This window comes from Marmota marmota, unplaced genomic scaffold (genome assembly GCF_001458135.2).
Source record: "Marmota marmota marmota unplaced genomic scaffold, marMar, whole genome shotgun sequence".
Lineage (NCBI taxonomy): Eukaryota > Metazoa > Chordata > Mammalia > Rodentia > Sciuridae > Marmota > Marmota marmota.
This window is the reverse complement of record NW_025999949.1, coordinates 37,562,656-37,584,770: the sequence shown is the minus strand read 5'-3', so window position 1 is coordinate 37,584,770 and position 22,115 is coordinate 37,562,656. Positions and strand designations below refer to the sequence as shown.

The window sequence follows — 22,115 nt, the reverse complement described above, 5'->3', positions numbered from 1 at the left end:
ACGAGTTTTATAGTTTTATGTTTTATATGAAAGTCTTTGGTCTATTTTGAGTTAATTTTGTGTATGATGAAAGATAGAGGTCCAACTTCATTCTTTTGTATGTGTGTATATCCAGTGGTCCCAGCACCATTTGTTGAAAAGATTCTTCTCATGTTGAATAGTGTTGGTAGCCTCATGCTTTCATGGCTACAAAATATTCCATTACATGAAAGTACCACATTTTATTTATTTGACCGGTTCAGATGGACATTGGATTTATGGTTTTAAAACAGTGTACTTATGTAATCCCAGTGGCTCAGGAGGCTGAGACAGGAGGATCTCGTGTTCAAAGCCAGCCTCAGCAAAAGTGAGGCACTGAGCAACTCAGTGAGACCTTGTTTCTAAGTAAAATACAAAATAGGGCTGGAGATGTGGCTCAGTGGTCAAGTGCCCCTGAGTTCATTCCCCAGTACCAAAAAAGAAAGAAAAAAGAAAAAAACAACAACAAAAAGCTCAGTGTACATCTTTTATTTTCTGCTATACTAGGGATTAATCCTAGGGCCTCATCCATGCCAGGCAAGTGTTCTGAGCTGCCTCTCCATCCTTTTTTTAAAGTTTTTGAAACAGCATCTTTCTAAGTTGCCCAGGCTGGTTTCTACCCCTTGATCTTTCTACTTCAGTCTCCTGAGTAGCTGGGATTAAGGGAGAGTGCCACTGCATCCAGCTACCAAGTTGTGCAGTATAGGTGAGTCCAACAGATAGACGGCAGACTTTCTTTAGTCACTTGCTTATCTGACTAATGAAAAAAATCTAATTTTTCTTTTTTATTTATTTTTTAGTGCCGGGAATTGAACTCAGGGGCACTCAACAACTGAGCCACATCCCCAGCCCTATTTTGTATATTTTGAGACAGGGTCTCACTGAGTTGTTTAATGCCTCCTTGTTGCTGAGGCTGGCTTTGAACTCATGATCCTGTCTCAGCTTCCTGAGCTGCTGGGATTATAGGCGTGCACCACTGTGCCCAGCCTAATTTTTTAAAAATTCGCATTCTTTGGGGCTGGGATTGTAGCTTAGTGGTGGAGCACTTGCCTAGCATGTGTGTGAGGCGCTGGGTTCCATTCTCAGCATCACATATAAATAAATAAATATTTAAAATAAAGGTCCATCAACAACTAAAAATATTTATTAAAAAAAGTTTTGCATTCTTTGATTATGAACAAAAGTGGGATCATTTCACAGAATAATTGATCATTTCTTTTTTCATCTGTTATGGAATTTGTATGTGTGTGTGGTGCTGGGGATCAAACTTTGGGTCTCACACATGCTAGGCAAGTGTTTTACCACTGAGCCACATTCCCAGCCCTTTTTTCATCTTTTATGGGTTTTGCCTGTTCAAATATGTTATTCAGGTAAGATTTTTTAAAATTTCTTATTAATTTTTGAGACCTTTTAAAATATTGGCTTCCTTAGATGTTATATATGTTTCAAAATTTTCTCAATTTGTTACCTTTTTTTCAGTACTAGGAATTAAATAGTGCATGCTAGGCAAGTGTTCCTCCACTAAACTACATCCTTAGCCCTTTTTAAAATTTTTATTTTGAGCCAGGTATGGTGGAGCATACTTGTAATCCCAACTACTCAGGAGGCTGAGGTAGGAAGATCACAAGTTCAAGGCCAGCCTGGGAAGTTTGCAAGACTGTGTTTCAAAATAAAAAATAAAAATGGTAGGTGTATAGCTCAGTCATAGAGCATCCTAGGTTTGATACCCAGTACCAAAAATAAACTCATAAATAAATAAAATTAAAATAAATAGACATTTGAAATAAGGTCTTGCGAAGTTTTCCAAGCTGGTCTCAAACTCTCAATCCTCCTACCTCAGTCTCCTGAGTAGCTAAGATTACAGGCATGTGCCACTGCACCCTATTTATTTTAATTTTTTTAAAAAAATTTTTATTTGTCAATGGACCTTTATTTTATTTATTTATATGTGGTGCTAAGGATCCAACCCGGGCCTCACTTGCTAGGCAAGTGCTCTCCCACTGAGCCTCAACCCTAGCCATTTATTTTGTTATTTTTTTATGGAAGTATATCATTTCTACAGAAAAGTGTACAAATTTTGCATATACATCTTAAATTGGAAAGTTGCCTTTTTTAAAAGTATTTTTTTAGTTGTAGATGGACTTTTATTTTATGTATTTATATGCAGTGCTGAGGATCGAACCCAGGGCCTCATACATGCTAGGCAAGTGCTCCACCACTGAGCCACAGCCACCACTGATGCCTTTTGATCAGCATCCAGCTCATGAAATAGCTTTTTAGATCTTAAAGGGGTCCCTTGTGAGCAAGGGTGGTTGTGTACACCTGTAGTCGCGGTAACTCTGGAGGCTGAGTCAGAAGGTTCATATGTTCGAGGCTAGCCTAAGCAACTTAGACCCTGTTTAAAATAAAAAGGATTGGGGTTTTGACTCAGTGGTAAAGCACATTTGGTTCAATCCCCAGTACGGGGTCGGGGGAGTGTTCCTAGTCACTATCCTGACATCTCATACCATGGATCAATTTTGGTTTACTTTTGATTATAGTGTCTTTGGCTAGATTGATTGATTATTTATTTGAGACAGGATCTCTCTTGATGCTCCAGGTGGCCTTGAACTCCTATCCTCAAGTGATCCTCCCACCTCAGCCTCCTGAAGAATTGGGACTATAGATGCTCTTACTGTGCCTGGCATGATCAATTTTTAAAATTCATCAGTCATTTATTTTATGACCTTTGGATTTTATGTGTGTTTTGAATGGCTTTCCTTTATAAAAATCATCTGTCAAGAATTTCTTCTAGTACGGGTTAATTTTTTTCTTAATGTCTCCACCTTCAACCTGCTTGGAATTTGTTACGGGCTGAGATATATAGGAGATTATGGGTGTCATATCTTCAGAGTCTGGAGATGGGTTCATGGGCAACAAGGAAGATTTTAAATATCTCTTCTCCCACCAAACTCAGCTTCCTGAAAGCAGGGTCTTGCTGCACCGTTGGGCCAAACCGTACCCTGTGGTACATGGGAGGGACAGGTAGACTCTGGGCTGGATACTGCAGGAATTCCACCTGGTGGAAAGACTCTTGGGTATCCCCAGAGAAGCTGCGGAGGAGAGACCACACTGGTGGCTGTGGAGAATGGAGCCTGGGGACCAAGGGGCATGTGTATCAGGGAAGGTAGAGGAACAGGAGTTCAGCGTTGGGTGTCTAAAACTGGCGATGACTGTGAGACCTAGAGGAGAGGCATAAGGAGAGGCCAAGATGCTCAAACTGCCCGACCAGGCTAGGGAAGTCAGGCTGGGGGTGGTGCTTTGGGGCCTGTGCTGTGAGCCTGAGGCCCTCTGATCCTCCAGGCTGGCAAGAAGAGGCAGCCAGGAAGGAGCCTTGGCAGCAGAGGCAAAAACCACACTGTGAGGTGCTGCTGGCACACTGAAGGAAGGGGTTGATGAAACAGGTGGTGGCTGCCTGGTGTGGGGTTGAGACAGCAGGGTGAGGACAATGCCTGGGACCAGGTGATAAAGGACATCAGGAATCTCAGCCAGACTATTCAGGGTGTAATCAGACTGGAGCTGCTGAGAGCTGCATATGAGGCTGTGGTGGGTCGATGCTAGTTGGAGACTTTGCGGGTCTCCATATGACTTGAGACCTGAGCCTGCGGGGCCCGCTCCCCGCTCCTTTTCCCTGTCTCTTGTCTCTGTGGAGGTTGAGTCATAGTTTAGCATGGAAAGGTCCCCCAGTTGGGCAGACAGCTCTTGGTGGGGACATTTACTGCTTTTTCCCTGAGATGGAGGGGGCCCAGGACCAGGAAAAGAATGGAGGCCACTTTGCTGCCTTGTCTTGAAGGGTAGCATGTTTGCAATTGATTTGTCTACCATCCCATTCCTGCCTATAGGATCTTGCAACGATGCCACCTCCATTTCCTCCCATCCGAACCCGTCAGAACCAGTTGGCAGTGTTGCTCCTGGCACAGCAGTTTCATAGACCTGTGGGTCTCCCTTCAATGTCACAGGGAACCAGGCCACTAGACAGGAGGGCTCACTGTGTCTTTTTTGGATCATCTCTATTCCTGGCTCTGCTGAAATGGTTGACCAGACCCATGAATCACAGTCTTCATCTCTTCAGCAGAAATCTATCCAGTCACACCCCTGGCTTTCTCTCCAGGGCACCCTGTCCTGACAGCAGATCTCCCAATGTGAGCATCTTCCACATTGAGTAGGCTGTGAATTTCCTAGATCACCAGTGCTGATTCCTTTTTCCTTAACAGTTTCTTCCTCATTTCATCGCCTTTTTCCTGCCCTTTAATATAAGCTGCCAAAACCACAGCCTGATTTGAAATCTCTTCAACTAAATATCCGTGTTCATTGCTTACATGTTCTACGTGTTCTTCCATGTTCTAGTAGATAGAGCACAACTCAGCCAGCTTTTGCCGCTGTATAAAAGGATCACCTGTCTTCCAGTGCCCAAGATTATATTCCTCATTTTCTTCTAAGGCCTCACCAGCAACATCTTTAACTTCCATATTCTGTTCTTTTTGGGATGGGGTCTCTTGCTGTGTTGGCCAGGCTGGCCTTAAAACTCCTGGACACAAGCAATCTTCCTGTCTCAGCCTTCCCAGTAGCTGGGACTACAGGCATAAGCCATGATACCTGCTTTCTACACTCCAGATTTTGCCAACAGTTTGGTCAGGCCATCTGTGCTTTTTCTATCATGTGCCTCAAAATTCTTCAGCCTCTGCTCATTTCCCAGTTCCAAAGCCATGTCCACATTTTTAGGTATTTGTAGCACTCTGTTCCTGGTACTGATGTCTGTAACAAATTACCAAAACGAGATGGTCTAATATACAGAAATTTATCCTTTCACTGATCTGGGTGTCCGAAGTCCCAAATCCAGGTGCCAGCAGGGTTCCCTCCCACCAGAAGTCATGGGAAGAGCCTGCTTTGCTCGTCCAGCTTCCCCATCCCTTGGCTATATCGACATCATTCCAGTTTCTGTCTCTACCTCTCCTTTTCCGTTTCATGAGGACTTGAAAGGGCCTACCCAGGAAGTCCAGGATGACCTGTCTCTAGATTTTTAGCTTAAATATTTCAAAATTCAGTCACATTTATAAATTCCAAGGACATGAACATATTTTTTGGGTGTCACCATTTAACCCCTGCACCAGGTTGAACATGCTTGAACATGGAGGAGCTGGTGCTCCTTCAGGTGAGAAAGGTGGTAGCCAGGCCAAACCCGGTAGTAGAGACAGTGGGAAAAGGGCGAGCTTGAGATACCTGGGAACCATGGGACCTCTCTCAACCCATGATGGGTCTTGTGGTTGGGATCCAGAACATCCCTCAAGATGAGTTTCTGGCGGACTTCTGGTTTTGGTGATATTCTAGTACTGGGCTGTAGGGGCAGAAAGGTGGATAGGCCCAGAGGGATAATCTCTGAGTCCTGGGCCTCCAGGATCCCTGGAGGGTGCCCACCTAGCAGTGTTCTGGACTTGGGCTGAGCCCATCTGAGCCACACCCAGTGCAGGGGTGGTCTCTCATATGGAGGAAGACTCTGCTCCCTCAGAAGTGTGTGGCACCCCAGAGGTTGAGGCTTAGGCTCATCAAGGCTGTGGGTCAGAGGCCATGTGGTGCAAGTGGGCCGACTCCCTTGGTCTTGCTGCAGGTCCATGCAGGGAGCACGCTGGGGAGGTATGTGTCACAGGGGGACATCATCTGCAGGGATATTCTGCAGTGGGTTTTGTTGGCTGGGTCTCTGCGGGGTAGAAAGTGTCTGCTGAAAGGGCCACGGCTGTCCCAGGTCAACCTGCACAGGATTACCTGGATTACCTCCCACTGACATGCTCTGCTACTGTCAGTGAGTCCTGAGTGGGAGGATGTCTCAGGATAGGGAAAGGGCAAGTTTGAAGATGGGCAGAGCTTGGGAGAAGCACTAAGCTGAGGGGAGGCAGTAGGCAGAACCTCAGGCGTGGGACCATATCAAGTGCAACTAGGGTGTGTGGGGGCAGGATCAGAAGCCACCTCCGTGGCCTGGGCCTGTGGCCAAGCCAACTTATAAGGAGGGAGCTCTTCAGTATAGGAGGGAAGGCCTGGCCTGGGTTCTGGAGCCCCAGTGGTGAGTCCCTGTCCCAGTTGATTTCATGGGATTCTCCTGGGATGGGGAGCTGTGCGGGGTCAGTCTGCCAGCTGTCTGGAAGGCCCGTCGGTGGCCAGAAAAGCTGGAGACTGAGTGTTTCCTGCTGGGTCTCTCTTGCCTTAGGGCCTTCGCACATGCTGTCCCTCTTCCTTGGTGAGCCCCCTCTAGCAGGGGTGTCTTGCTCACTACAGACCCATGTGCTTTTTCAGTAAAACTTCCAGGGATTGGGATCCAGTGTGGTGAGATCTCCTGGGCAGTGAGGAGGTAAAAAGCTGAGTACTGGGGAGGGCCTGGGCTTTGCTTCTGACTAGCCAGAGCTGGACAACAAGGCATGTCCAGCTTCCTCTTCACTGGCTCAGTTTCTTCTGAGACACCTCTACCTCTTGCCCCAGGCTCTCCTCCACCACCAACCAGTCAGCATCTGTCTGTCCTGATGACGTCCCGCCCCCTTGTCTGGGTCTCTAGCATTCTTTCTTGGCTATAGCCACTCCCACATTCTTTGGGTCTCTCTTGCCTTAGGGCCTTTGCACATGCTGTCCCTCTTCCTTTGCTGGCTAGCCCCAACCCATCTTTCAAGGTCACACGCGGCTGCTATTCCAGGCTGGTTGGGTAGGGCAGGCTGATAGGGCTTCTTCACTGGACCTTTTAGCTGCCAAGGCTTTCCCAAGAGCCCCTGGCACACACCTGAGTTGAGGGTATAAGTTTAGGACTGGTTCAGTATAGGACCCCCTGGAAACTTCCTTCTCAGAATAGTTTGTCTGCCTCACTTTTCATTAGCTTAAAACTGTGATCTTAAGACATTTAATTTTATACATTAAAAAAAAAAAATAGGGGGCTGGGGATGTGGTTCAAGCGGTAGTGCGCTCGCCTGGCATACGTGCGGCCCGGGTTCGATACTCAGCACCACATACAGACAAAGATGTTGTGTCTGCCAAATACTAAAAAATAAATATTAAAAAAATTCTCTCTCTCTCTCCCTCTTTCTCACTCTTTCAAAAAAAAAAAAATAGAACCAGCACCGAATCATGTGTGAGCTTTCCCATATTATTTAAATCTATTTATAAATATCTCTCAGTTTTGTTTGAGGCTTAATACAGAAGTTCACTTGTAGGCTGAATCTAGATTTATCCAGACAGAGCTTAGAAAAAAAAAAGTAGGAATTTAAGTGTAAGAATTCACAAAATTCTGTTTTAATTCCACACTTCATTATTTTCCCCAAATATTCAGGCAACTGGTGTTTAGTGAGACCCACTCATGCCCTGGACTGGTTGAGCCCCAGGGAGAGCAGAGGTGGAGGCTGAGGGACCCGCAGGCCTGCTGGGTCTGGAGCCCAGGTGGGCCTGGCACTTGCTGCTCCTTGGCCTGTTGGCCTGTGTGTGGCGTTGCCGTGTCCTCTATCCCAGCCCTGGCCAGTCATACACAGGCCTGCCTGTAGAAAGGGTGGGCACCCTAAGGAGGTAGTCCTGCCTGGCAGGGTATGGATCTGAGCAGCTGGGAGAGAGACTTAGGTCTTCAGGAGACCGAGGCTATTGGCACATCTTGTGGAGACCCATCTGTGTTCCACACTGCCCACCCAGCACAGAGGACCTGGGGTGCATGCCCCGTGGAATGGGCATGGCCCAAGTGTTCCTGATGATTTCTGCAGCCTGCAGAGAGGCAGAGCTGATCTCTTCCTGCAGTCCAGATGGTCTCTCCAAGAGGCAGGAGTGACAGTTCACTGCCACTGGCTGGGGTGGTGGCCCAGAGCAGCTGCTGTTGGTTCCCTGGAGGTGGTGGAGAGGTGGGGTCAGCTCAGCAAGGAGCTGCGTGTCATTCTGATGGCAATGGAGATGGGTGACAACTGGACTGATAGGCAGTACCGGGAGATCCTGTGGGCCTGGCTATGAGGAGTGATGACCCCAGGGTTTTGGTGTAAGCCACTAAGTGGTGGTTAGTTGGGTACCCACAGAACTGAGCAGACAAGGGCCTCCAAGGGCTAGGGGAGGCAGAGGCTGGGGCTTGTGCGGTCCCCATGGGGCACAGAAGCATCTTGAGCTGTAGGACCAGTGGGGTGATCAGCTGCATGTTGGAGAAGGGCTTGAGCAGGGATGGGGCCCCAGGGAAGGGTATTGTCACTGCATATCCTGGGTGGATGGGCTTGATCCGGGGTCCTGAGGCATGACAATGACAGCCCTTCAGTCATGGCCCAGGGGAGGCTGCTTGAGGAGGTCCTTGGAGTCAGGAGTGGGGTGTCTCCTGCAGGGAATGGGTGGTTAGGGCTTCAAGACCAGAAACAGGCCCTGTGCTCATGGTTTCTGCAGGCCATTCCAGGTGTGGCTCTGGGTGGCGGAGGCTGGAGACTGAGGTAGGCTGTCTGGATGTGCCACCTTGCAGTTTTATGGCCGTGCTGCCTGGTTGGAGATAGCTGGGTCGCAGGTGTGGGACAGCAGGTTAGGAAGGACGGGGTGGAGCGACCCATGGCTGGGAGCATGCGCCCAGGGCAGCCTTGTCCCGCACATTGATCAGCTGAAGCCCCGCCTCTGACTGGCCGGCCCCGCCCCACACCTCCCGGTTCCTCCCCCAGCCGGCGCTGGCCGGGGCAGTTCGGTGCGGTGCCGGACTCTGCGTGGCGATAGCTGCATCACCCTCGGCCCCCATCAGAGACATGGACCCCTCGAGAGCCATCCAGCACGAGATCAGCTCCCTCAAAGGTGGGATGGGGGGACAGCTGCGACCATGCAGTGACCTCTGGCTGGGTTGCAGTCTCCCGCAGGAGGTAGTCAGGATCTGGCGTGCGGTGGGCAACACTGGGTGTGCTGTGCCGAAGGCACGGGAGACCCCCAGGCTTATCCCTCACCCGGGCTCCTCCTGGTGCAGAGGTTCTTCTGGGATGGCGGGGAGGAGGGGGTGGCTCCTGCAGCAGTTCTGTAGCCCTGCAGTGAGTGTCAGGGGCGGAGCAAGCTGTAGCAGTGGCAGGGGCGGGACCCAGACTCCGTGGGAGCTCAGCCCTACCGCAGTTGGCGGCTTACTCCTCCGCCCCAGCCTGCCGCCCTGCAGCCTGTCCTCCAAGGGGGCTGGGTAGGGCTGTGGGGATTGCTGTGCTGAGGCGCCAGCGGACTGGCCCCGGGCAAGGCCACACTGCGGCTCTTGGTGGGCGGGGGACTGGGGGCTGCCCAAGGGCTCCGGAGTGGTTGCTCTGGAAACCTAAAGAGGCCTGGAGTCGGGAGAGAGGAGCCGGCCTCCAGCCATGGAGTGCTCTCAGTCCCTCCCTGTGCTGAATCAGCAACAGTAGTTGCGGTTCCACAGGGTGGGGGGCGGGGTAGGGGTTGTTCTCCCAGCCCAAGGACTGGTGGGCAGCTCCTGGACCAAGATCAAGGGTGTGTGTGTGTGTGTGTGTGTGTGTGTGTGTGTCTCGAGGGTGGGGGAATCCCGCTGTCCCAAGGCTGCTGTGCTTTTGCTGGTTTGGGGAATTCCCCACTGAGCCCCGCCCCCTTGCTCTGGATCCGGGAGCTACTAGTTTAGGAAGTGGACGGGTTGGCGGGTTGACTACTACATGGGACACCTAGGTAGGTCTGTGCAGAAGAGACTTAGGTCCAATGGCTTAGGGGCCTGAAGTGTGGCTTGGGATCATTTGGGGACTGTGGAAGCCATGGGTTGGTTTGGTGGGGGATTGGAGATTTGAAGGAATTGGTTAGAAAATCATGCCAGGAAGATAGCATGGATGTATGGGATGAGTGCAGGAGGGACTGGTGGCAGGCAGGACGGGTAGAGCCAGAGGTTGAGGGCAGTACTGGGGCACAGGCCCAGAGAGTGGGAACTTAAGTGATAACTGGTCTGGATCCCAGCAGATGCTTGGTCCCAAAACACAGCCCTGGTGGTGTGGAGGGTCCTTGGGTGTCGCTGCTGAGGGGATGTGGCAACTGCCCACTGCCATCCTGCTGTCCTGCCTGGGACTGGTGTCCTGCCCTCCCAGAGCCTACCTTTTTGGGCTGGCCTGGTTGGGGCAGGGCGCAGGGTGAGCCTTGCCGCAGTGAGCTGTCGCAGGAGGGTTTCGGGAACAGTTGGCTGAGCGTTCAGTTTCCACCGTGCAGCCACACCGCCTGCGTCTGTGTGTGTTTGGGTGTGCTGTTTGGAGCCTACTCGGGTGTCATGGAGACAGCCCATAAACCCTCCCCACAACGCTTTGTTGGCTGCCTGCCAGCCTGCTGGCCAGTGCCTCCCACCGCAAGATCCCCCACCCCGCCCTATTTATAATCAGTTCCTGGGTTTGCAGTGCTTGGTGGGAATGGGTGTGTCAACTCAGGGAGAGTGGAGCCGGGTGGGGGTTGATGGGGCACTGCATGGAGAGTTGGGGTATTGAGTAGGATAAGAGCACAGGATATCTATGATCAGACCCTGGGTTTTGGGTGCCTGGCTGTGAGGATGGGTGTGGCTGGGTAACTCACCTCCCAGGGCCTCATGTGGTAGTTTCCTCTTCTTTTCCGGTGGGCATATGAAACTCCTGGTGTCCTTTCCCTATCATCTGTCACTCTGGCCACAGGCAGGCACTCAGGCTGCCCCAGTAGAGAGTCTGTGTGGGTGGCATGGACGCCAGGTCTGGGGTGGTAGGGACTTTATGACTTTGATTCCCTGAGGCAGGTGGTACTCCCTGGCCTCACTGACAGCTGTCCTGGAGATGGGGTGGATAGAAGCTCCACCCAGAGGCGCCCCCTCCTCCCCTCTCAGCGTGCCCTGGGCTGGGAGTGGATGTGTTTCTGGACTGTCCCTAATCTGTCCTGGAATGCGAAGAGTTAAATCTGGTGCCATTTGGAAGTGGGGGCTCTTTTCCTCTGCTTGCCTGATGGACAGTAGATGCTGGCACCTGCCTGTCCATGTGCTCTTGACAACTGCCCCTTGCTGTTTCGCACTCAGGCGTCTGCCCAAGACCCCAGCTTCCTCCCCAGGCCCTCACCCTCCACTCTTGGACCTCAAGTGCCCCCAGTTCCAGGCAACCCAGCATTCTCTCTTCAGACCTTTGTGATTCCATAACTCCTGGAACCACACCCCTTGGTGGGCCCCCAGCCTGTGGACCCCTCCTGCCTTCTCTGCTCCCTGCCTTCTGCCCATTCTGCCACTTTTTTTCTATGCTTCTTGGTTTATATCACCCCCTAATCCTCCCACAAAGATTTGGGAACCTTAAGGAAATGTTTTAGAAACTGATGTAATTTCTGACATTGGAGCCATGGGGCCCAAGAGGGAAGGGGGTGCCATTGGGGTGAAGGCCCCCACTCTGCAAGGGGCCGTCGTCTGTGCGTGGGAGGGGCCGCCCCTGCTGCTGAGTCAGAGGAGGCCGGCCCAGGCGTCCTGGAGGGCGGGCAGGCGGGAGGTTCCAGCAGGCGGTAGTGCCGGCAGGAATCCACGGAGCCAGGCGCTGGAGCCACTCTTCCCTGAGCCCGCGGCCTTGCACTTGGTGCAGGAGTCTGCCTGCTTGCCTTCCTGCCTGCTGCTGAGGAAGCCTAATCCGCCTCCTCACTGTGCTCCTCCAGCTTCTCTTGCCCCTGTGCCGACCAGCCGGCTCTAAGCGGCCATGGTGGCTGGCATGCTCATGCCGCTGGACCAGCTGCGGGCCATCTATGAGGTGCTCTTCCGCGAGGGGGTGATGGTGGCCAAGAAGGACCGGCGGCCCCGTAGCCTGCACCCCCACGTGCCTGGTGTCACCAACCTGCAGGTCATGCGAGCCATGGCCTCCCTGCGGGCTCGGGGCCTGGTGCGGGAGACATTTGCCTGGCGCCACTTCTACTGGTTCCTGACCAATGAGGGCATCACCCACCTACGCCAGCACCTGCACCTGCCACCTGAGATCCTGCCTGCCTCCCTGCAGCGTGTGCGCCGCCCCTTCACCATGGTGATGCCTGCACGTCGCACCCCTCATGTGCAGGCTGTGCAGGGTCCCCTGGGCTGTCCGCCCAAGCAGGGGCCTCAGCTGTCTGAGGACCCTGCCCCAGAGGAGCGGCGGGCCTACCGCCGGAAGGAAGCTGAGGAGGGGTCACCTGAAGCCCCTGTGGTACCCACTACCACTCTGGGAGCCCTAGCCAGGCGGGGCCTGGAGCCTACCCCAGCCACAGGTCAGCTGCATCCTAGTTCCAGGTGGAGAGGGGTGGGAAGGGGGGATGTGGATGTCCGCAGTGCCCAGGCTTGGGCCTGTTGGGGAAGGGTGGGCAGCATGAGTGCTGGGGATTCCACTCACACCAGCAGGTGGTGCCCTCTCTGCCTGAGGGATCTGGGTGCTGTGGTCAGTGGGCCTACTGGCTCCTCCTCCTGGGTTGGGGACCTTATTGGGGTGGGACAGGCACATCCCAGTGGGGGCGGGGCCTGTGGGGCCTGGACTGGCGGGCCCAGCTGTTGTCACAGCCCCACCCATTTGTGGGCCACTCTCTTAAGCATTGTCCTTTCTTTTGTCCCCATTCATTCCTCTCCCTGTCCCAATAGGCTGTCTGTCTGAGGCCCCTCTGTTCAGAAGTAGGGGGCATGCAAAAGAGTTGGTGGTGTGGGATGGGCCTAGCTATTTTTTGGCAGTGTAGCCTGGGCAAACTGCTTGACCTCTGAGCATAGAGTCTGCAGGGTGGGGGTGACATATCCCCTACCTCCTCCCACCGAGCCTCTTGGTTGTGTGGCTCAGATTCCCTGTTGCATGGAGAGTACTGAGTGTCCCCCATGACTGGATGCCTGGCTGGGTTAGGGTTGGCCGTGGCCTAGTGGTAGAGGAACAGAACCCAGGAAGGAGCATCCATTTGCAGGTTAGGGGTCCTGGGCCTGGCACAGGGTCAGGTAAGTCCTTCCCAGTTGGGAACCAGGTGTCAGAGAAAAGGATTGGTCCTGTCAGCCCAGGGACTACCAGAGACTCCTTCCCTCTGACCCTAAGCTCCTGGGTCTGCTGGACCCAGGTGGGCAGAGGTGTCCTGTGCCTAAGGCTTACGTGTTCTATTGGGGCACACTGCACTCATTGCCAACTCAGGACAGCCTGGACCCCTCAGTGCAAGGCAGGGTTGGTCCCCATTCCATCTTTATGACTGGACACCTGGGGAGAAGCTTATTCTCTAGAGGGCTGGAGAGATAGCCTGGGCTGAGGCTAACAAGGCAGGCAGGAGTTTGCAGGGGAACCAGAGAGGGGATCCAGGTGCAGGCCCCATGCCGGGCACAGCTTGGGCCAAGTGCTGAGGAAAAGGAGTTCTGGTTCTGGCCTGTCTGGTTGGATCACTAAAGCCTTGCTAAGGGAGCACATCTGAAGGGTCAGGGAGGTTGTGGGATGGTGGCTGGCTTCCAGCTCTCTCCATGGCCTTGGGCAAGTCAGTGGCCTCTTCAGTTTCCCTGTAAACGGGTAACCATATCACTGGGCGGAGGCATGAAGAGAAGAGTGCTTGGCCAGCACTCGGATCTTAACTCATGGGGCCTTCATCTGGGGTCTTTCCCGATCTGGGGCCCCTGCCCACCCTCAGCCTCAGGGTGGAATGGCCTCTTCCATTCTCTGGTGTGGGTGTGGTGAGTGGGAGGGAGCCCCCCCTCCTTTTCTCCCCTTCCTTCCTTCTTGCTATTCAGGCGGGGCCAGCTGGGCAGGCAGTTGGCAGTAGAGCCTGGAGGGGTTCTGGGTGTGGCCACAGTGGGCAGAGTGGAGGGCACCCCCACCCCCAACAGGGGTGACTCAGTCTTCCCTTCCCAGCCACAGCCGTCCTAGTGGCAGCTCAGAGTTTCCAACAGGAAATGAGTTCCAGCTTCAGGCTGAGTCAGGGCGCAGGCGGCCCTCTTCCTCCCCTTCACCCTGCAGGACTGAGCATGGGGCATTGGGTGTGGTTTGGGGCCAGAGCTGTGCCCTCAGGCCCATGTTGGTGGCAGAGGCATGATGGCTTCACATACAGGTTGGGATAGTTCTGAGGACACCTAAAACTATCAGCTTCTTATTTTAAAAGTGAACAAATAATAAACCACAGAGACCCCATCTTTCCCATAACCCGGCCCCTCCTGGCATCCAGTCATGGGGGACACTCAGTACTCTCCGTGCAACAGGGAACACAACCAAGAGGCACGGTGGGAGGGGGTAGGGGATATGTCACCCCCACCCTGTAGACTCTAGGCTCAGAGGTGGTCAGGAGCTGTGCTGGTCACCAGAATGTCAAGATGGGCTGTCCCATTGAGCCCTGGCCAGGGAGCCACAGGCATGGCAGGGCAAGCTGGGGGTACCTGCTGAAACTGGCTCCTGCTGTGAGGCTCCACTCTCTCCTGTGCCCTAATGGTATGCTCATCTTGGGGGTGGGATCCCCAATGGCATACTGTGTAGGAGTATGTCTACCTCATGGTGAGGCGCAGACTGAGCCTCTGCCCCAGAGAGCCCCCGGACATACAGGGATGAACTGGGTGAAGGGAGAGTGATCGGAAGGGCCCTCTGTGGAGGCACCCACAGCTAAGGTCTGATAGGTGAGGAGGAGCTGCCCTGCCCAGAGCTGCCCCAAGGAGGGAGGCCTGGGCCAGAGGGTAAGGATACAGGAAGGTCCTGCCTGGAGTTTCCCTTCATGGTAGAAAGCTGCTGGAGTAGTTTATATGTGAGTTGTTTACACTCCAAATAATAATACTTTGCCTGGCTCAGAATTCATAATGAATCCAGAAGTGTGTAGAGAAAAATGCTTTGAGAGCCTGTCTTCCTGGAGGGATGTCATGCAGCATAAGCAGATGGCCACACATGGACATGGCTTCTCTTCTCTACACAGACATGCAAGCTGCACAGCCTGACTTTCCCACGTGGCCCTCCATGGCAGAGGAGACATGGAGCTGCCTTGTCCTCTTCACAGCTACATAGCACCTGCTTAGGGTGGGCTATGGGTCCTGGCAGTTTCTGGGGAAGGTGCACAGGGGTCATCTTGCTTGTTGGGGGTAACTGTGCAGATCTTGGGCAGGTTTCTACCCAGGTTGTGGAGGATTAGGTTTGTCTCTCCCAGGTCCTGTACAACTGGAGAGATGTATGGATGGATAGGAAGGTATCACATTTGCCCAGGGTGGAGACCACAGTGCCTGGGAACTGAGCTGGTTGTGGGGGACTCAGGCAGAGGAAGCAACTGGCCTTGGGGGCTGAGGGAATGTAGGTGTTGATGGGTAGAGAAGTGTAGGACTCTGCTTCCACATGGCTGCGTGGAATGCACTGGGCACATGGATGCCTGGAATGTGAGTGGGTGGGGTGACCGGGCTGGGCTGGTGGGGCCTGTGGAGGGAAGAAGAGACTGTGGGTGAGTGGGGTGGGGCAGGCTCAGTAGGCAAGACCCCTGGGCTGAGACCCAGGGCTCAGGGACTGAGGCCGGCCTGTCTCCTGCACCCCAGGCTGGTCTGCCTGGGCTGGTTTGGCCCGTTGGTCCCTGCTCAGCCCTCTGACTAAGGGGTGGCTGTGAGGAGGAGCCACTGCTCCCAGAGCTGGGTGGGGAGGCCAGGGTAGGAGCAAACCCTCCACCCCTTCCCTCCTTCCTGCCTTGCTTTCCTCTCTGCCGGCTCTGAGAGCAGCCTGACCCAGCCAGCAGCCATGGACAGGTACAGCATGGAGGAGCTGATCCAGCTGGGCCAAGGTAGGGCACAGGAGCAGCCTGGCTACAGAGAAAGGAAAGGGGAGGGATCAAGGCCTCCAACAGGGATGGGGCTGTCCTTGGCAGCCTGCTACAGGACCCTGAGTTGCCCCCTTTCCTCAGTTTCTGTGACCTTGGGCATCAGAATGTGGGGTGCAAAGATGAGATGGCCTCCTCAGAGCTGCCCCTGGTGTGTGTGGAATGTGGGGTGTTCCAGAATAGTGGAAGTTAGTGGAGGGGCTGCTCACAGCCTGGGCCATTTCTTCCTCTGGGAACCACTTCTCACCCAAGCAGGGGGTTCACAGGCTCCTCTGAGTCCATGCATGTGCCTAGGTCAGAGGGCCAAGAACTGTGCCTGCCTGGTTCAGCTCCTGTCCACTTCTGGTCATCTGCTGCCATGGGCTGGGCTGGGCTGGGCTGGGATTTGGACCCTCTCTGGCCTGCCTTTAAGGTAGCTAGTGTCCCTGGTGCTCTGGGCTTCTTGAGCCAGTACAATCCTTGGCTGCCTAGAGCAGGCCACTAAAATGTTTCTGAAGTGTGGGGCTGGAGAGCAGGGGCTCAGGTGGGCCCAGTCTTTTCCTCAGCCCCCATCCCATCTCCGCATCGTGGACAGGGTGCCCACCCTGGCAGTCAGGGACCAAGACTGGTTTGCTGTGCTTTGCTGAAGGCTTACCATGGGCCAGCTCCTCATGGTCTTCCTGCCTTGGTTTTCTCATGTTCATGATACATTCATGCATAGGACTCACTTGTAGAGTGTGCTGGAGATTAAAACAGAATGGTGCCTGGCACAGGAAACACTACAAAATGCTACCCTCTGGAGGAGAGGGTCAGGACTGTATCTCCTTCATACACAGTTGTGTACGCACACATCCGTTTCCCCAGGTGTGCTAGGATCTGGGCCAGCACAGGATATGGGGGATGTGGCGTGGACTGCCTGCTGACCGGACCTCTGACCCCTGTCTTCCACAGAATAGGATTGCTGTGGTATCTCGGGAGGGCTTTCCCTATCCAGACCACATGGGAACACCAGGAGAGAGGCCTCGGGTGAAGAGGGGCAGCCCAGAGATATGGGGTGGGCACTTTTTCATGTGGCCTGGACCCCAATTTGGGGCTGCCTGGGTCTCTGGCTGGTAGTGTGACCTTGGGGAGACTGTCTTGTCCACCCTGAGGCCAGGTGTGGTATTGAATGACTTTGCGCAGGGCCCTCTGGGAGAAAGGGGCGTGTCACCACATTGGTCCATTTGATGCTTCCCAAGAGCACCCTACGAGGTGGGCAGGGCATGGGCCACATGAGCCCTAGCCCCTGTGTCTTGTGCCGAGGGGGTCCTGAGGCCAGGCAGCTCCTTATTATAGCATTACCCTGGGAGCAAGGGTGTGCATGTCAGCGGCGCTGCCCAGCTGGTCGGGACTCCAGTGAACCCCAGGCCTGAGTGTCCTTACTGTTCACGTCATGTTCTAAGTCTGGACGAGTGACGGGCCTTGCTTGCCCTCCTCGGATATTTATATCCCCCTGGGCCCCCTGCCCACCACTCCCCTCCCCCATGGACTGCTGCTGACAGCAGCCACACGGTTGTGCCCTCCTCCCACCTCGCCTCTGCCGCTGCTGCTGCCGGGCTTGCTGCCTCTAAGGGGCCTGTGACCCTCCCCACACCCCTCGCCCGCTCCCTGTCCACCCTGTGGGCTCCTGTTGCTGTCCCCAATGAAGATCGTGCCCGGTAGGTGGGGCAATCCTTTGAAAGTCTTTGTGGAGAACCCAGCTGGGCTGGGGCCACAGTGCCTGGGGCTAGAGGTGAGAGGCTGTGTACTCCCCCCCACAGCCTGCTTCCCAGCCATCACCCAGCCTCTCCCTCTGCCCTGTCTGAGGCCCTACATGGGGGCTTGAGGCTTGTGAGGAGTCCACATGTCTTTGAGCCTGGTGGGGTCAGCTGCAGACCTGGGGTGGGCTGCTAGGACTGGAGCGTTGGCATTAATACGCCCTTGGTGTCTGGCCGTGTCCCCAGGGGACACCACTGAAAGAAGAATGGGGGCTCAGCACTCCTTCTGTGGGGGCAAGGGGCCAGACTGGGCTTCCTTTGGGAGGGAGGACCCAGATTGAGGCTGCGCAGGCTAGGCTGGGGGGCTGCGGCTTGGCAGCCGCATCCTACAGGCCCCTCCTCCTGGCGGGTGTGGCCGTGGGTAGGCAGGGGTTAAGGCTCCAGCTAACCTTGAGCGTCGGCAGCACGGAGTAGGGACAGCTGAGCTGGGCCGTGTGGGGAGAGGCCAAGAGCCACGGGAGGGAGGAGGGCGGGCCCAGGCTGGGCTGGAGCACAGTGTGTGCAGCCGACCGGATGGTCTCCTGGCTGCTGGATAGGGCTGTAGGGCGGTCCCTGCAGGCGAGGCAGCCTGCGGGCGCTGGGCTCTAGTCCTTGGGGCATCCCGTCCTCGCCCTTCGCACAGGGAGGCGCTGTCAGGCTTCAGAGCAGCCAGTCGCTGGTGCACTGAGGCGGCTCTGCCTGTTCCTTGTGGCAGCCATGGAGCCGACAGGCAGCCTGTTTCCCTCCTTGGTAGTCGTGGGCCACGTAGTCACCCTGGCTGCTGTGTGGCACTGGCGCAGGGGGCGTCTGCAGGTGCAGGATGAGCAAGGTAAGCGCCCTTGCCTCAGCCGCTGCCATCCGCCACCACTCTACCATGGGGATGCTAGTAGGGTTGGGGGCGGAGGGTCCACCTCCCTCCCACCCCGCCTCTTCCGTCTCTGAGTGAAACACCAGTGTTTTGTGAAACTGTGTCTGCTGCCCTGCTTCCCTGGGTGTGGCAGGGGCGGAGCATTGCAGTTGTCATTAGCCTGGAGTCTGACCTGGGCAGGTAGGTGGAAGGAGAAGCTGGGGTGAGACCCAGGGGGTAGGCTTTGGGTGCAGCAGTGCCTGCCTCTTCAAGGAAGCCCCCTCCTCAGCAGGGACATGACCACAGAATCCACAGTGGCAGGTGCACTGGGCTGTTCTGGGCGGGACCACGGTGGGGGTGGCCCTGCACAGTGGCCTCCCCTGCCCACAGAGTGTAGGGTTTAGCTGCACAGAGGTGCGGCAGGTGCCTAGTGCCTGCAGCCAGGGTCAAGGCCCAGAACCAGCTTTGCGACAGACTGGCAGGCTGTGATCTGCCCTCCCCCTGCTCAAAGTCACCAGCTCCTGGGCTATAGTCCGAGGCGCCTATGCCCAGCACAGGATGGGGTGGGGCTGAAGTGAATGGATCATGAACAGCCCATGGGAATTGGGCAGCTCTGCACCGGGGCTTCTGGCCAGAGGGACTGTCCTAATGGAGCTCACCTCCCGGCTGGATTCGCCTTTGTCGGGGAGTGGCCAGGCTGCCCCCTAGTGGGCCTAATGGGTCTCATCCTCAGGGGTAGGATCTCCACGACTTGAATCTGAATTCGCTTGGCTTCCAGGCATGGTCCTGGGGTTCCCTAGGGTTCCCTGGAGCTGGTGACTCAGTTACTGGTGGGAAGTTTCAATAGAATGCACAGATGGAGGGTTTCTAGTACTCAAGAGATTTTTTGGTTGGGGACCTGCCACTGGCCCTCCCTTCCTTGACACCCAGTTTTGTGGCCTGTCCACACGTGGGAAAGGAGCTTCCCCTTGCCTCTTGTTGCATGTGGCTTAACTCAGTTCTGTTCTTGCTATTCTCTGCCCACCATCTCTGCAGTGTCTACCCTGCTCCCCCAGTCCTGGCCCAGCCCCAGCCCCTGCTGGCATCCTGCTGGGAGAGGTCTCTGAGAGTGGATCATGGGGGCCCTGGACAGTTTCTAAGCATCCTTGTCCTGGAGGGCAGCCCCACCCCCCACCCCCGTAGGGGTCTAGGGGCCGTGGAGGGAGGGGATGCATTTCGTGGAGGGGGGGGATGCATTTCGTGGGTTTGGGCGCGGCTTCCTGACCCGTGCTGGGCGGGGCGCCCGCAGGGGCAGGTTCTTCGGGTCTGGGCCTGGCGCCCAGCAGGCGGAGGAGGATGTGGCAAGCTGAGCCGGGCCCTTTCGCACGGGCTGGGAGCAGGACTTGCTGTATGATCCCTGGACGACCGAGGGCGCCTAGGGCTCATGGCTGCTTCAGGCACCCGGGGGGCGGGCGGCGCCTTCTACCATCAGAGGGAGGTTGTGTTAGAGCTGCCGCGATGGCTGGACGGGGGCTGCGAGCGTGCACGCAGGGGCTACCTCTACGGACAGCTGTGCTGCGTAGGTGGGTGCACCCTTAGCTTGCTGGGCTGAAGGGACTGGGCAGCAGAAGCTCTCACCAGGTGGGGCCGGGGATAGGGGTCGGGTCTGGCCCAGGTGCAGCCCCGCCTCCGAGCTCCGGAAACACCTGGGGAAGGAGGCGGAAACACTTGGGGGAGGAAGGCGTGGGGCGGGGTGATGAAGTCCATGCTGGTTGGCTTGCCTCTGGAGTATCCGGTGGGAGGTGGGTGGGGCAGAGGGCTACAGCCGAGGGAGCCGGGAGCAGGGGGAGGGAGGGAGGTGCTGGGGGAGAGAGGGAGGTGCTGAGGGCGGGACCCAAGGCTTTCGGCTCCAGGTTCCCTCCCACTCCTTGGGGTTTCCCTCCCAGGACCGAGTTGGCTGGGCTGTGGAAAGCGGGAGATGATCCTTCTCAGAGGGCTGTGGGGGGACTGAGCTGGTGCTGAGGGTCAACTGCCTTGGACCCTACAGGGTCAGACAGGATTGCCGGAGTACAGTACTGGGAGCCCCGGGGCGGGTCAGACAGGTGGGAGAGGCCCCTGAGGTATATAATAGGCTTGGGGAGCGGACTGAGGACAGGTGAGGACTCCTATCAGTCTAGTTTCCTTTCCTTAGTGATTAGGAGGGAGGGGGCATCTACAGCCAGGGGTAAGGAGTAGGCAGGTCAGGAGGGGAGGGGTTGAGGAGGAGCTTGAAGTTCTAGTTCCTGAAAGGTGAAAGGAAGGAGGCACCCAGAGGCAGGACTGCTGCCAGGGGAGGGGTGCTGGAGCTGGCCCGGGAGCAGGAAGAAGACTGGAGAATGGGCTTGGTTGGAGCATGGGGAGAGGGCCCACATGCATCATGGGTATCCAGTACTGGCTCCCCCAAGTTCCAGCTGTTGCCTGAATGCCCTGTGCCCATCTCTGGCCCATTCCCAGAAGCATGGGTGTTTGTGCCCCTCAACAGAATGACAGCCTGCTCCTGCAGCAGAAACTCACCCTGTTACTGCGAGTGTGGTTCCCCAATAGGACAAGCTTCTTGCTCAGGAGGGTCCTGCCTAGGGAGGGGTGGGCACGTGTTGGGGGTGTGAGAAGCTCGCAAGCACACTTGCATTCCAAGCCCTGACTAGTGTGGAGGCAGATTTGGGATTTTGGAGGTTAAGGAGTTGATGTCTACTAGGGTTATGGGGGCTGCTGGGCCAGACGGGGCAGAACAGGAAGGTCTCCTGTTGGAGGCTGAGGGGTACTCTCAGAGGTGGGGGGTGTAAGACATATGGCAGAATCCTGGGAGCTAGCCTTGCTCTTAGGCGTTAGGGTGGGGCCTTAAGGGCCCCTGCCTGGCTCAAGACCCTGGGCCAGTGGGGTTTTGGTGCCCTCTTGTGGCCACAGGGAGCAGCAAGCATAGGGAATGGGGTGAGCTTTCCCCAGAATTGTGTGCTGTGGGAGGGGGGGGTGTTCCTCCACAGCTCACAGCTGGAGCACATCAAGCCAGATGCGTGGACTGGAAAATTCTTGTGGTTGGGTGGTGCATTCTTTCCTACAGCAGTTGGTTGGGCTGGGCAGTTCTAGATGCTGGCCATAAGCCGCTCTGTCCGCTGACCTGAGGGATCCAGAGGCCCTTGTACCCTTTGCCCAGATCCTCTATATATTTTTACAACCTGGAGCAGCTGCTATCTCTGAGCCTCACCCGGCTGCAAACAGCCCCCTATCCATCCTGCCCCCAGGTGCGGTTTCCTTTTGAGTGAGTCACAGTGCCCAGGGCCCCTCCTCAACTCTGACTCACTGGCTGTGCCCCTTGGGGTGCTCCCCTCTGCCCCAGCATTTCCCCCAGGGGAGAGGTCCTTGCAGCTCGGCTGGACTGGCCTACTTGGATGAGTCAGAGCTCTGCTATGCTCTGCTCTTGCCTGAGGTGTGCTCTGCCTGGCTTGCCTGGGCTGGGCTTCTCCTGGCCCCTAAGGGATCTTGCAGGAGCCAGGCAGGCCCTGGAGCCTGGATAGAGCAACCTCGTTGAGGTGGGGGCCGTGGGATAGGGCATGGTCTTTCTTACTGTAGGTCTGAGAAGGTGTGAGCTGGGGAGCTCTAGGAAACAGAGGGGCAGTGGGCTCCCTTCCCCAAGGTGTCACACAGGTTGGGGGTTCCTTTTAGAGCCAGACCCAGCAGGAAGGTGGGCCAGCCAAGGAGTGACTCTAGTGTTCTCTGAGAATGGGTGTGGCCTTAGCTCCCCCCCCCCCCCCCCCCCCCCGCAGCTCTCT

The 22,115-nt window shown here is 55.6% G+C and overlaps 1 protein-coding gene across 27 annotated transcripts in view; it reads left to right on the top strand.

Moving 5' to 3' along the window:
- Window positions 1-22,115, top strand: part of Plec (plectin) — a 57,652-nt gene that overhangs the window by 9,794 nt on the left and 25,743 nt on the right. For 5 of the 27 annotated variants that reach the window (XM_015486580.2, XM_048802305.1, XM_015486578.2 and 2 more), the window contains exon 1: window positions 11,492-12,216. The exons of 8 other annotated variants lie outside the window; for them this stretch is intronic. In XM_015486580.2, the coding sequence (XP_015342066.1) occupies window positions 11,679-12,216 (538 nt within the window). In that variant the 5' untranslated portion in view covers window positions 11,492-11,678. Of the gene's footprint in view, window positions 1-8,366; window positions 8,824-11,491; window positions 12,217-15,668; window positions 15,694-17,268; window positions 17,406-17,989; window positions 18,313-19,647; window positions 19,893-22,115 lie in introns of those variants that run through there. 14 more of the 27 variants (XM_015486589.2, XM_048802317.1, XM_015486586.2 and 11 more) reach the window with 5 other exon arrangements.